Here is a 15,126-nt window from a genome sequence, read left to right on the forward strand (position 1 = left end):
ACAAGACCGAGAACTTGATCTGTAATGGCTGCCCATAAAGGCGAATCATCGTCAATGAAAATGACAGGTTATTAAGATCCGATCTTAGGGAAAGGGGTGGGGGCTATGGCTTTAGTATGATAGGTTAGCCATCTATAAAACCTTTAAAGCCTGGCCCTCAACGACATCAGTCCCGATTCCCATCTCCCTGCGCCCTGTGCCAGAGACACATGCTAATAAGCTCACAACCTTTAATTAAGCAATATGTGTAAGTAGGCAGCCATTATGGCCTGATTTGTGAGCCACTTCATTACACTGAGCACCGGCTAGCAGACACATATTCAATACAAATCAAGCCGGCCTGAATATTATCCTGCTTAATGTGAGGCCAATATTGATATTTTATCACTCGTGTTCTGATTAGTGAATTTTAGAATCTTCATTTTTCAATGTGTTGAGACAGCGCTGAACACCTAACAACCTGCATTCACTGGAAGTGTTGCTGGACAGTGTTTATTAGGTTACAAACTAGTTCACAAATACTATTTGTGTTTACTTGCTGGGGGATGACAGAACAAAATAGTTTACAATACTGTTTTTGGTTGCTGTTATTCTGACGAGTCCACTTTCAACGAGGCTGTAAAAAGGTGTTGTGCCCAGGAATTGCTACACAAATTTCATACTGAGAAAAAAAGTTATTGAAAAAAGTTTGTGAGATCCTTTGTACCACATTTTCCAGCTGCTGGCAGCAATACAGCAAATTTGAATCAGTGTTTTTGATATTACAAACTATACAAACTACAAACTATACAAAAAGCAAAAACAACTACTGCAGTATATTGCAGAGGCCTCAAGTCAAACAGACGCTTGATAAGATGACTTACATTAGTTTAGGGTCCAACTATTTCTTCCTTTGCTTTGCTTTCATTGGTTGAGGTCTTGCAGCGCAAAACTGGAGCCACACCCACTTCCTCCTACTGGCTCAACACGATTGGACCCTGAGGGAACGAAACACCTGATGAAACTGTGCAAATTCTGCTGAACAAACAGCAGGTATAGGAAAAAGGTTTACACACGTAAGAGGGTCACAGGGTGTGTGTGTGTTTGTGTGAGAGATGAGGTGAGGTGACAAGGACTATTGAATGTGTACTTTGTGTGCTCTGAAATGTAACACTCACGGCCAAATACTTTCGTCCGTTTCCGTAGCTGGTGCGGGGAACTTGCGTCTTCCTTGTCCTCTCGCTGAATGGCCGAGGCCTCACCCGCGCAGGGCACCATCCTGGTTGCCCTGTCCGACCCTTCCACGTCACCAATCACCTTCAGAACAAAACGCACGGGTCGCGGGAGTCAGCAGGGCAACATGAACAGAAGCTAAACAACAAATGAACAGTGCATGGACTGTTTCAGGACACCCAAGGGGCCGTATGCATCAAGCATCGCAAAGCACAGGTTGAACTTGGATGACAGTGAGTGAGATTGGCAGGAGAACTGCTATTTTCCTCGAGGCCTGCGACTAGTGTTGTCATGCATAGTCTCTACCTCTGTCCTGGTGCTGAACTTGGAGGAGAAGCAGAAATGGAGACTTTATATGACACACTACCTCCAGTCCCAGAGGGGAAACAGCTCCCACAACTCTGGGTTGGCCTACTTACTGTATGTACAGTGATATGAAATACAACTTAAATCTCACAGGTATAATCCATGATCAAATGAAAGATTAAGCTATAAATATATAAGGAAATACATTCAAATAACTAATGAGCAGACATTTAAAAAGAAAAAGATGGGTTGATTCAAAACGATGTCTGCATTCTTTCCACACATTCATCAGCTCTAAATTTGATAACAGCATCAAGTAGTCAAAAGGTAGGCTAGCACTTTTCTAAAGTTGCAAATTACACAGATAGAGCAGCAATTGAGCAAACTTGAAAAATGTGCCACAGAGTGCTTCTTTACCTAAAACTAGTATAAACCTGTCAGATCATGCAATGTACTTTGGAGAAGTCCTCCTGCTAAGCAGATATAGCTGCCAGGGAGGCATTAATCTCCTCATGCAACATACAGTATGAAGCCAAGGACATTCCCCCCCTCTTTCTCTCCCTCTCTGTGTCTCTCGTAACCACAGACACACAGGCAGAAAAGACATCACTCACAACGCATAGAGATCACACTCACTTCCTGTATAAATCATATTCATATTTCTGAGGGCTGCCGATGACCTCACGGCAAATGAAGCGTGGGTCCTCAGCTCCGCAGCGGCAATCAAATGTGCAGCAGAGTAATTACAAAAGAGGGGTAGGAGGGAGAATTGATGCGGTTTGTCAATTAATGTTGCTGCAAGGTGTTTCTATTTTTTTTTTTTTCCAAAGGTTAACTTCTTCATATTCTCCGCATGATAAATTAGGTCAATATTGGTCCGGCGAAGAGTCGTGGCCATGTGCAGACGGGCGGTGGGCTGAGTCATGCAAAGACAAGACAAAGGCTCCTTGTTAATGAGAGATTTGATGGCATATCATGATGATGAGGTGTCCCTCATGAAAGCACAACCCTCTGTGCTTCGCCTTCCATTTCTCATATCCTCTGGTCATCACCAACCGTCAGTATTATCATCGCAATTATCAGCTTTGTCACCGTTATTATAAAAATCGACAAACTATAAGGGGATATCCTCTCCTTAATTATACAAAACATGCATAATACAACACAGTCCTCCCTGCTGAGGTTATGATAATGAAATGCCATACACTTAAAACCTTACTATGTGAATAAACTGCATACTTTTTGTTTCTGCAAATGGTTAAGCACATCCCCCCCCCCCCCCGAAAAAAAGGAGAGAAAAACTAAACACAGCTGAAATTGCAGAGAATAGTGTTTTTATTTATACAAGTCGCTGGAGATGCTCATCATCAGCGCTTTTTCCGAGCCATAAATAATTTGCGGAGAGAGGTAATATTCAAGCTGGCAGAGCCTTAGTTGTGCATCTTTAATGGAAGTTTTACAGAAGCTGAGCCAGTTCTTGCATATGCTGCTGCCTCCCAGATGGAGGAGAGGAGACAAAAGGGGCACAGTTGGCTTGTCCTATCTTTTTATAAGTCCATCGACACTTAAATGCTAGCCCCGGAGAAAAAACGACACAGGGGGACATAAACCCACTGTGGTTTTAGGAGGGAAGATAATGACTTTGCCTGCATTAATTTCTACATCAGCCATCTTGTTTCCTCAGACAGAGTGGTTATGAGGCCTTCTCTGAAGGTCCTAGGTTATATAGATGCATTTCCCTGCATAATTTCGGCCCTAACAGTTGTTGTCAGCAGTGCATTTTGCGAGTTGGCAGCTGGGGAACATCTGTTTATAGGTAATGAGTGTTTGAAAAGCTACACCTCACTTTACCTTTAATGTCTTTTATTGGAGCACACTGACGGGAACGTAGCTTTAACTTTTTGTATTGTTGTGATTCAGCGAGAAGATTCCTTCAACATGGTCAATATTACAAACACCTGCCCTGGGCAACGCGCTGAATGGGAGCATATGATGGATCATTAATATTAACTTTCTTTAAACAGAATTCAATATGCAAGTCAATAAAGACTTCATTATCGTTATATTTTTTACTACACACCCACAACTCCTTCCACTGCGCTCCTACTTCTCGCTAACGACGCAACACCGAAAGACCAAAAAAAAAACTTTCAGTCAACATTGCTGCTTCAATGATGGCTGAATAAACAACGGAAATATTTAGTTTCTCATGACTCTTGCTCAGTTTCTCACTCTCCAGCAAATCAAACAGGGCACACCTCGCTGTTCCGTTACGTTCAAACAGTGTCTAACAGTGTCTATAGCTCAGGGCACTTCTTCCAGGACTTGCTTTTTAATGTGTTCGTTTAGACACATTTTGGATGTAAATTTGCGTGTATTTTGCAGAGCAGCTGGCCCCTTGAGCTATGGTCATGTTAGTCTAAGGGAGGAGCGGGTCCTTCGGGGCACTGGCGGCCAGGACACTGCCTGAGACAACAGAGCTCTTTAAAGGAAATGAGCCGTCTGTCAATATTTCCTCAGTAAATGGAAACAGACTCCTTAAGTAGGATTAGTCTTTTTTTACTTAACTGGGAGAGAGGAGTCATGTTAATACACGGTAGAATGATGTCTTTTTGTCACTGTCGTCCTCCTATTTCAACTGTCATCTACGCAGACAAAATCAATATTTCACATCAGAATATAGAAAACAATGAACATATTGTAGATACTACTACTAATAATGATAAGCAGGAAAAAAAAATCTGTGCAGAGTAGGCTGCATGTTCTGAATTGACATGTTGATAAAAAAATAATGATACTGATAGGTATATATTTGATATTTCCACACCGGCTTTTATATACATACTGTACATACATCAGCATATTTGGCTGAAAGTAAAACAAATGACATTCTTTTTTTATTGCCAAAATGAATTGGATTCCTGCTATATAATACTTAGTCTAGTAACATAGCAGTGTAAATACATCACCATGAAACGTGCTATTGGATAAGTGAATATAGTAATAAGCCTATTCAGGAAAACCCATAAAAATTGCTTTAAAATGTCATAAATAAAGAACAGAGAGCAACTTCTCTGCATTACTATGGTCACTGCATCGCATGCAGTAGTAGAGCATTTTTCTATTTCATGCTATATATTTTTTTTATCTATTTAATTTTTGTAGAAGTTTCTCTCCGAGGAGCTGTCACCTTACATCTGAAGGCCAGTTTGTACACAGCACCCTGTCGCAGTGTGCGTACCGCTGCCAGAATTATATAAAGCGCTAATAAAATCAGCTCAAGTGTTCTTCCGAGTGCTGGGGATGCCCTTTGGTGATTCCTGGATCTTGCTCTATACATAAAAAAAACACCAGTCTATATATTCAGGAGAGGATTAGTTTTGAATATGTAAAGTGGGGGTCCGCGCTGCGAGGCCAAGGGGAATGGCATAGTGCTCTCTCGGCGATGCTGCGCGTCGGTGTTATCGCTCCCCACTACCAGCGGGTGAAAGAGGATGCCATCGGCATCTCTTGCTACTGGAGGTCCCTGCCTGTTACGTTGCAAGGAACAGACAGCAACACCCAAGGGACACGGTGTGTGTGAGAAAAGAGAGCAACAGAGCGATAGAGTGTGTGTGTGTGTGTGTTTTTTCCAAGGACAGTAACACCTATCTTTCACTTAAGGTGGCCTCTATGAAACTCCCTTCACAGTTTAAAGAATAGAGAGTCAGCACAGCGGTAATGATTTTGGATAGCAGAAATGGCAGGAATTCATTCTTTTACTCCCAGTTAGGTAATGTTTCGGGTGTTGGGGTTATGAGTGTACTAAATTTGCGTCGTCGGCATCTGCAATTGTGTATGATATTTTCATAACAGGTTTTTTTTTTCCACAAGAAGTGAAGATCTGTGTGCGTTTGTCTGTGTCAACGACTGTGTGCTGTTTGGCTATGAACAATCCACCCAGATGTCTCATCTGCTATGCACAGGTCTAGAGGCTACATGTGCACACATACACACCCAGACAGTGCGATACCAGTAATAAATATACCATGCTGTGTGTTTACTCACATAAGCTCACCATCACTCAAATTATGACGGAGAACCATTAGAACGCAAAAGAGCCTCAGAGCTAATTGTTAGCGCCTATACCCCCCCCCCCCCCCCCTCCTTCCTCACTCCTCTGACATTCAAACATCAAAATATTAATTTTGTTGGGATGATCCAGGTTGCTCTTGGGCGACTGACAGAAATGATCGAGGAAAGGAATGACTTCTTGCTACTGCAGCAGGAGTCACAAAGCGCTACTTTTATAATTAGGCAACAATCGGTGGATCCGTGTGTTTCTGACCTGTCTTGCAGGTGCTTGAAGGACGAGGAGCTAAATAAATGTGACAATAATTACAACGCAGGGCGCAGCGAGGCAGCATTGTGTGCTTTCTTTGCTGTCAAAAGTTACATTTCATCACAAAGTGTTACATAGAATGAGGCGCTGGGATCTTTAACATGCCATATAGATTGTACATGGCTGTTACTGGCAGAAGAGACGGAAAAAGGTGAGTTTTGTTGACTTAGTTGTAGTAAGTAACAGTTGTATTCACATGATGAACTGAGTCTCGATTTGTTTCTCAGGGCAAATCCTGACATTTTTGGTTTGAAAAGAAGAAATCATTTAAAATCTGTTTTTACCCGAGGAAAGAAAATCTAATCTGTCATGGTTGTTCACCCTTTCAGACCACAGAGCTGTACTGTTGTCTTTTTTATTGTTCTGAAAGCAGAATAAGGAACTACTTTATGCATCCATTTCTGCCCTCCCCTTCTTAGAAAGGACGGAGGACAGAGGAGAGAGGAGAGAGGAAAGGAGGGAGTGTTTTCCGAACCTCCAACTCATTTCTCCACCCTTTTCCTCTCTCTTTCTTTGTCCGCCACTCTTCATTTGTCTTTATCTTAAGATGCAAACTTCAGTTGGAGAAGGGCCTTGTACAAAACTCAGCTCGATGCAGATCCAGACGCAGATGGGAATTAAAGCTTATTTTCTTTTATGAAAACAACTGGTTTAGAGGATTGTGCAGCTGATATGTGCTCTATCTAATGTTATTTGTGGCCAGATAATTCATACAGTGTACTTCTAAAAGTACCCTTTTTCATATTGCAGTGTATTCATTGTAAACTAAAGTATATAGTCAAAATATTTTGTATACAAGATGTTCATATCCCACCTCAATGATAGCCCCATCCGGTTGTCGGAGGAAGTGCCTGTATCTTTGTTTCAGCCCACTTAGGTAGAGGGTGTAGACTGCCACATGGGTGCTGGTCTCGCCCTCTGGTAGAGCTGCACCCTCCCTTGGGAGATCGGTAGGAGCTGCAGCGCCTGCCAATGGGTCTTCCACTGTCCAGATATAGTCATAGACTGCCACCTAATCATGCACAAACACGAAGGGAGATAGCGATATATTGAGAGCAGGCACTGAAAACTCTTTGTTGTGGGTTTGTCCAAAAGTTTGTGGAAAGCTCTGATATGCAAGGCTTCAAGGTGGGCTGCTGAATAGTATTGCATTGACAAGTTATGTTGTTGGAAAATCTGAGAGGATATTAAAGAAATGCTTTGAAATAGAATCGGGTAATGTAAGTAAGAGGGATGATACAGTGTATGTCGAGTGCATGTGAAAAATATACAGTCGGTACATTCGGTCAAAATCCTACACAAATATAAGTGTCTGTAACTTTATTTCATTGAGAAAACCCATGTACAGCATGTTAAAATCAGCCTGAACCTCACCTTGTAAACTGCTGAGATGTTCATTTTAATTACATACAACTGCAGCCACCAGATAAGCACCACTCGCGTACAGTACATCAGCACGCTAATTCCTAGCAGTGCATGAGTCCTATGGGGCCTGATCTGTGGCAGGTAAAGAGACAGGTTGTGTTTGTGATCATGCATACATATGTATAATCCGGCTGGCTGGCTTGTTTATGACTCTTTGTGTGTATGTGTGTGTGTGTGTGTGTGTGTTGGGAGCTTACACACCTGTAATGCGCTGCCCTTCTGTATTAGGGTGAGACACGGGGAGCAAGCGGAGTGTGTAACATGTTATATAGGTCATGTAACTCGAAGTCATCCATGTGTGAAGATCATGGAAGCTCTCTCCCTCTCCGATAGTGTCTGCCGGTGAATGCTTGAATGTGTGCTGATACATACATCACGGTAGAGCTTATACATCATTGTATTTACTAAAAGACAGAGTTGTAAATCCATATGCTCCAAGAGTAAATGTAATGACAATATGACAAAACTGCTTTGTGACCTTCGTAAATCCCAATTCATGCTCCAGACTGCCAGGCAGAGGGAGTTCCCTGTTTTAAGGCCTCAGTGAGTGCATGGTTTCAGTTGTGTGTGTGTGTGTGTAAAAGACTTTTTATGAGTGTGTTTGTATGTGTACCTGCATGTGCTATAGGCAGCCACATGGGCCACAATTCAAACTTTAACCTTTACACCACAGACTCGGAACAGCTCATGCACACACACCCACTAAGCCGCACGCGCGCACGCACACTCACACACACACACACACACACACACAAAGTTGGAGCAATAAAGAGGACGTTTTTCAAGTAGTTTCTAAAATTCAAGGTGACCCTCTAATTGGCTGCGTAATTATGATTCGTCTAAAAATACAGAAAAAGGAAAAAGGCAAACTCATTCAGGGGGCCGTGAGTAGCAGGGTCAAGCTGAAGGAGAGGTTTAATTTGGTGGTGTATCGCTGTCACCCCACACTTACAAATGGTTAGCCAAACACAACTCTAGGCACTTCACCGAGAAAACAGTGGGAGCCATTACCCCACTCGTAATTAGAGACATTGCATAAACTGCAAACCAGGCAGCCCCATGAGTAGAAAGGACCTCATTGTCAAAATGTCAAAGAGTCACGAGTGCAGAGAGAGAAAGAGAGAGGGACAGGAGCAGCTGAGAACATTTAAAGAAGGTGTGTGTGCATGTGTGTAAGGGGGGACGCGGGGATGCATCTCTTCAACGCTAATTAAGACGCTCATTAGTGAAATCGCCTCAACTTGCCTCTAGCTTGGCCTCGGCTCACACTGGGGGAAACTGATTACCTGAATTCCTTAAGTAATCAGCACCTCTGCTAGGCAGCAATCACTCTGTTTGGATAGTGTGTATGTTGATTTGCTGTTTTTTTTCTTTATGAGGAAACACAAATAGGAGTGTGTAGAAAATCCTTGATCTCTTCCTATATGGGGGTCCTCAGCTTGTTCATCATAAAGTCAGAAATCATAAACATTTAAAGTGACAAATGTGAAGAGAACCGGGTAAGAAAACATTCTTTCCCGCTGTGCTGGTCACAGGAAGTGTGCCTATGACCCGGTTAAGGCCCCAGTCCTGGATTTCATAAAGCAAGCTGTACAGTGGTGATAGAAACACCACGTATTCAGCCTCTGTACTCAAAGTCACTTTGGTTACACACACCTGCTTAAATACCCCAGTGTGCTGTGTATGTGTATGTATTTTGGCTTGCATGAAAATAGATTTTTTTTTTTTCAATGTTAGCCATGCCACCATCCTACGCTAATTAGCACGTGAAATCCAGTTGACAAGACTAGACAAAAGCTTGAAAAGGTGTTTGTGTGTTCGGTTTGGGTGATGCCATTTCATGCAATGCACCATGGCTCTCAGGATGCATCATTGCTGAGACACAAAAAAGGAAAGAGCATTAGAGGGCCTGTCTGCTCTACACTACTCTGTTCTGGTCTGTTGTGTTGCGTTATGGTGCTAGCCTGGCTTCTAGCCCTAGCTTGAGTGCTCTCTCCACTCCACCATTGTTCCATTTGATAGCACTAAGTGACTGATTTAGGTCCAATGCCTGCATGGAGCAGACAGGCCAGCTGTGGGTTAAGCAGATAGCATTCAAGTGAGCTAACCCAATTCAAACCCAATCAAGCCGGGATTTATTGTTGGGGTCTGTATTTATAAATCTGATAGAGTCTGCATCAGTCCCTTGACTTGCATCAGGAGAGACGGGCCTTATTTCTTTTAGCGGGGGACTATAAACGGCAAACCATGTTTTCCAGCAGGGACATAAATTTCAGGATTTGTAGACATTACCGCAAATGCACATGAATAATGGGAGGGAGGGACAGGGGCACAGGAAGTGGAGATGGCACAGCTGCAGACATGGCTCCATGGTTCACAAATATAGTCTGCCTGTCTTTCTGGGAGAGGATGCGATTTCACACCAACCAAATCATAACATACCACATATGAATGCAGAATAAAAGCAATCAATACTTAAATAGAGGCGTCTTTGGATAGCTTTTATTTCTAAAAATGCACTGTGACTTGTAATAACATTTGACTGGCCTGTCAATCATTTTAATTCAAGTGTGTGCACATGTCAGTCATGAGATGGATTTGGAATTCCTTTGCCGTTTTGTTAGTTTGAGGCCAACACTGCCTCAGAGACAAAAGGATAAATGCACTACATTTTTAACAGGATATTCTTTTGTGTTACATATAAAAAAAGTGACCCATATTCATACCTAAATTGGGATTTTAGCTTGCAACTAACAGCTAAAAAGAGGGCAGACAGTTTCTGGGAATTAAATAGTCATTTTTCATTGGGTGACAGACTGGTCTAGTAATAGCTGTGTCTGGGGTAGATTCAGCGTATTTTATATACGTGTCTCATACGTCCTTGACTGTCACAAATATCAATGTCTGACATTTTCCTCCATTGTGTTACATGTCGGACATAAACACGGTGTCTAGAGTTGACCATTATTAAAAGAGGACATTGAGAGGACTTGACCCCATGTGGAAAACTTTGCCGTCTTCAAACGGTAATCAAAACACTGTGTCAAAATGCGAAAGCAATCACATGCCGAGCGAGCAAACTCACCCGTATTTAACTCATGCGCGCTTTAATCCACCATTTTGAGAAGACTACCAGAAGGGGGGACGCATCGCTGATTAATAAACACAAACTAACAAGGCCCCAGAGTGAGCTATCCATAGGCATTAAATATTAAGCTTTTATTGGGAGTGTGAGTATGCATGTGTGTTTGAATGCATTTGTGTGTGATGTATGAGCACACACTGTATGTACATGTGCGTGTGTGTGTGTGACTGAACTGAAGGGAGGAGAGAAGGAGAAGTCTCTATGGCCAGGCAGACTGAGCCAGGCTGGCGATTGTCCAGGACAGGAGCCTAAGGCGTGGGCACGAACAGGCCTGTCAGTCCCCCGATCCTTTAATGATTGATCCAAACTAGATAGCCATCATTACCATTCGTGCACTCTCTCTTCCCCAGGTCTCCCTTCCTCTGTCTAATTTTACCTTCCATTTGCATGTTCCCATGGACTAATTAAATCTTTCCCCTCTCTCCGTCTCTCTACCTCTCTCTCTCTCTCCGTCTTTCTTTCTCTCTCCGTGTCCACTGGTATGAAAAATAATGCAGCACATTTTTGGCACATTATTATGTATGAAATGTGAGGGCATAATGTATTCCAGTTGGTTGAAGTTCTCCAGACCCTGTCTGTAATGAGCACAACAGAAGTGAGACTTGCTGCACTGCCTATGTGAATGCCTCCCTTTTCTCTCCTCTCTGTCTCTCTAGCTATCTCTCCTCTTACAAAAAAAAAAAGAAGCTGCTGACCATCCCTCTGTCCACCATCCACACACTCTCTTCAGTTTCCAACCCTTTACCGGCTGGGGCTTTCTCCTGCCACTTCCATGATCATTCTTGGTTTGTAGTTCTGTCCCACTTGGCTTTAATTTACAGTGTGAAAATAATTAGAATCTCACTTTTGCGAAGACTGGAGTGAAAATGTAAACAATGCTTCCCTGCGGGCGGGTGCTTCATCACTTTGACAGGTGCATTTGAATTTGCCTGGGTGGTGGACAGGCTTGGTTATTTATGTGTCAGTCGCACATGGAAGCCCCTGTTGTGGCTGGGACTACGGTTGGGACCGAGACTAGGGACGAGATTGGAGGTCCGTTGAGTGGGGGATGTAGGTTTAGATTTGGGAAAAAAAAACAAACAGAGAATGGTGTTGGTTCTGCACCTGGTACTTGGGATGGGGCTGTGGCTGGTTCTGGCGGTATCAGCAATGGAGCTGGATGTGCAGCTTGTGCTGTGGCTGAGGACAGATTGATAGCTGTAGTGAGGAGAGGGCTGAATGCGGCAAAGTGCTAATACCTGGAGGAGGCTGGATTTAGAGTAAGGAAGTGAAGGAAGGCTGTTTGGCCATGGCTGTTTGGATGGTGCTATCTGTTTTTGGACTTGGCTTTATAGGCTGGTACTATCGTGCTATAATGACTCTAGACCTTAAGTAGAGCGTCCTATGTAGAAAGAATCATTTTGATTCACACATAGCCTTTGAATGTTTTATAAGGTGCCGAGTCACCTGCTTATTAACCAATCTTCTGTTAATACATTTTGATGTATCAAATTAACCAAATCTGAGTCACAAAAGTGTCTGGGTCTGTTTGAGCAGCTCTGGTTGTTGGTGGGCCCATCTGGACCACTGCAGCATATGAAGCAAGGCCAGGCTTGCCTCACACAAACGTGGAGGAACCAGGTAGTCAACTCACACAGCAATGGATGAGGCCTAAAGGTGTCCATGATGTTCTTCATTAATGACTGGTTTAAGATTAAGAGGGAAAGGAACATTCTTCTGTGTCAAGTACATTAAAAATAATCTCAGGACAATGGAAACTGTTTAGGGATGCTGGATTGTTGAACCAAATATTCTTTTGTGATAATAGATTCAGAATAGAAGCATTCTGAGTTGTATGCCTGATAGAAATGGCATATATGCTCAAAACAACTCCATCAACCACCGCATGGAAGCTGTACTAAACCGGACCGTCGATTTCTGTGGCCTATCTTTTTCCATCTGTGGTATATATTTTGTCATTGTAACATATTTAGGCGTTTTCCATTTGACACAGATTTTTCTGTGCAATCCAAAACAAAAAGCAGTCATAACATGAACATAAAGTGGGCACACTACAACAGATAGAGAAGAGAGGAGCATCAATGATTATTGCCAAGTGAGAGAAGAGGTAGACATGGTTGCTTCTTTTGTCCACAGATCCTCATCCACACGCACACGCACACACACACACGCGCACACACACACACACACACACACACGCTCCTCTACATGTTAACACACACACACGCACACACACATCCATGCTCACAAGCAGACAAAAGCCTCACACAGTGCGAGGCAACGCATGCGTGCATCTCCAGTGCCTGCGGGCGCTTGGGGCTAGGCAGCAGGGAGTGGGGGGAGGGAGGAAGGGAGGGAGGGAGGGGAAATGGGGGTGAGGAGTGTGTACTGTGCAGAGGCTCTCTAAGCTATAGAGGTACAATCCCTCCACTCCACCCCCACTACCACCACCCTGTCTGTCAGAGCTGGCCTGGGCTCAAGGCCTGTTTGCTGAGCACTGGGTTCACACCACAGACAAAGGTACTGCATGTAGGCACACGCACACACACACGCACACATAAAACACTAGTGCCACTCCGAGCTCATGGACACACGCACACATGCACTGGGTTCACACGCCAATTTTGAAATAATAGGCACATATACTGTAGTACAGATGCACAGGCTTCGTACGTCAGGGGTCACACTGTGCAAATGCACATGCTCATTCACAGAGATATTAATGGGCGCACACATACGCACACAGATGCACACGCACTGGCTTCATGCACCACATACAAGGTCAGGACAGGCTACAGCACATTGCACATGGCTGGGAACAGACCAAACCACAAAGCATAAAAGACCACGACATACATGCATGGATAGGCCAAGCAATGTCAGCCATTAGAATGGAAATAGATATGCTATTATTGTAAATTTGGCCAATATGTGGACGGTCGGCAGATATAATTGGAGCAGCTTGAAAATGGCATGGATGCACACTGTCTGCGTTGGGCCTGATTTGGCTGAAGCAAAGGTCTGCGTCTGGTTAACCGCACCACTGGACAAGACAGGCCACCCATTCACATTTGCATGCAGGGACACACGCAGATGTACACACGCAGATGTACACGCACACACACACACACAGAGTGATGAAATGGCTAGTATGCTGCAGTAGCTTTCATCCACCCTCCTCTTATTGCCGTGCGTATTAAAGCAAAGATCATTGGCTATAAATATTTCAACTTGAGTAATCACGGTTGTGTGCAACAACACACTCCATCCAAAAGTGGCAGAGACCAAATTGGACTTCGAGAAAAGATAAACAAGCAACAACGACTATATTTACAGTCAGAACTGAACAATTTTAAAAGAGATTATCCAGTGAGATAATATCTCTGAGTGCCTGAGATAATCCAGAAAATAAGATATGCATAATTCACTGTTACTAATCTCTTTGCAGAAAAATAAAGCCTTCTCCCAGCCTACAGTAAACAACTCCGATAGTCACCCATTCTACTTCCACTACCACACTCACCCTGGGCCCGAAGGAGATCACTTTTCCAGGTTTGTTCTGGAGCACGTTAAAGTTTACCTGCAACTTTAATTTAACAAAGGGAATGATGTGTTCTCAGGGATAATATACAAGGATGATTAAAACATGATTAAACCAATGACTCAACCTCCAAATATGTAATAACCTCAACCCTGCCACACTAGCACACATTAGCCAGATGCAAACAAAATGAAGTGACAACACTTGTGTGCAAGTTAAGATATTAGCAAGAAGATGGAATAAAGGATTAATTTAAGAATAAATAAAGCATATGCAGCCGCCATGCACATTAAAGCAAATGCCTCTATTGAAACTTATATTTGCAAATACTGTAGTTCAATAGTAGCCTCCAACCAGAAACCAATCACACAAACCGTACAGGTGCTACGTTTTAGTATTTTTTAATACCTTAAACGAAACAAATACAGTGTTTGTAGACAAGCCCCCTTCTGGTAAATCCTTGAAAACACGTTTTTTTCTTCTTTTTCTCACTGGTACATGTACTTTCAGACGTTGAGCTCAATTCTCAACATTTCAGGAGCCCAGGCTTCATATTAAGATGCTGCAGACAGATGTCAAAGTTGAGCATTGCCTTTGATATCCAAAATTTGACTTTGGAGTAGCTTCAACCTAATCAGGCCTCGGAGGCTGGAGGTGATAAGTATCCAAGCCAATAACCGAAATGAGAGCTGGAGAATCAGTGGTACGCCGCACACACACACACACACACACACACACACACACACACACACACACACACACACACATGTGCACGTGCACGCACACACTGTCTCTTTAAGGTTATGAGTGAAACCCTTATGAAAAAAAAATAAAAAATCTCCAAATGTCTATTTCTCCTCGGGATGTCATGTGGGTCTGTTAAGATGCGACACCTGTCACAATCACCAGACCTTCCTCATCCCCTGCGGGCCGCAGGAAGCGGCCAAGGTCAAACTCTTTAAAGGAGAGGAAGGGAGAAAGGGGGAAAGAAGTGACTGACGACGGACAGTCACAAAGAATCAGATCTGTCAAGTTCAAGCTGTAAAGCCTCTGTGGAGTCAGAGGCTGAAAATGCATCTTCGTATGTGTGTTTGAGCCAGCGTTACGTGCAAAATT

At 43.2% G+C, this 15,126-nt stretch overlaps 1 protein-coding gene across 1 annotated transcript in view; it reads right to left on the minus strand.

The window, feature by feature from the left end:
• Positions 1-302: 302 nt before the first annotated feature.
• Positions 303-15,126, minus strand: part of ofcc1 (orofacial cleft 1 candidate 1) — a 79,600-nt gene continuing 64,776 nt past the window's right edge. Inside the window, exons 21-23 of the mRNA XM_031850285.1 lie at positions 6,714-6,911; positions 1,158-1,296; positions 303-977 (exon numbers count right to left, since the gene is read on the minus strand). Coding sequence (XP_031706145.1) covers positions 904-977; positions 1,158-1,296; positions 6,714-6,911 — 411 coding nt within the window. The 3' untranslated portion in view covers positions 303-903. The remainder of the gene's footprint in view (positions 978-1,157; positions 1,297-6,713; positions 6,912-15,126) is intronic.

The sequence above is a fragment of the Anarrhichthys ocellatus genome, unplaced genomic scaffold (genome assembly GCF_004355925.1).
Source record: "Anarrhichthys ocellatus isolate YVR2014 unplaced genomic scaffold, GSC_Weel_1.0 scaffold10, whole genome shotgun sequence".
In the NCBI taxonomy this organism is placed as follows: Eukaryota; Metazoa; Chordata; class Actinopteri; order Perciformes; family Anarhichadidae; genus Anarrhichthys; species Anarrhichthys ocellatus.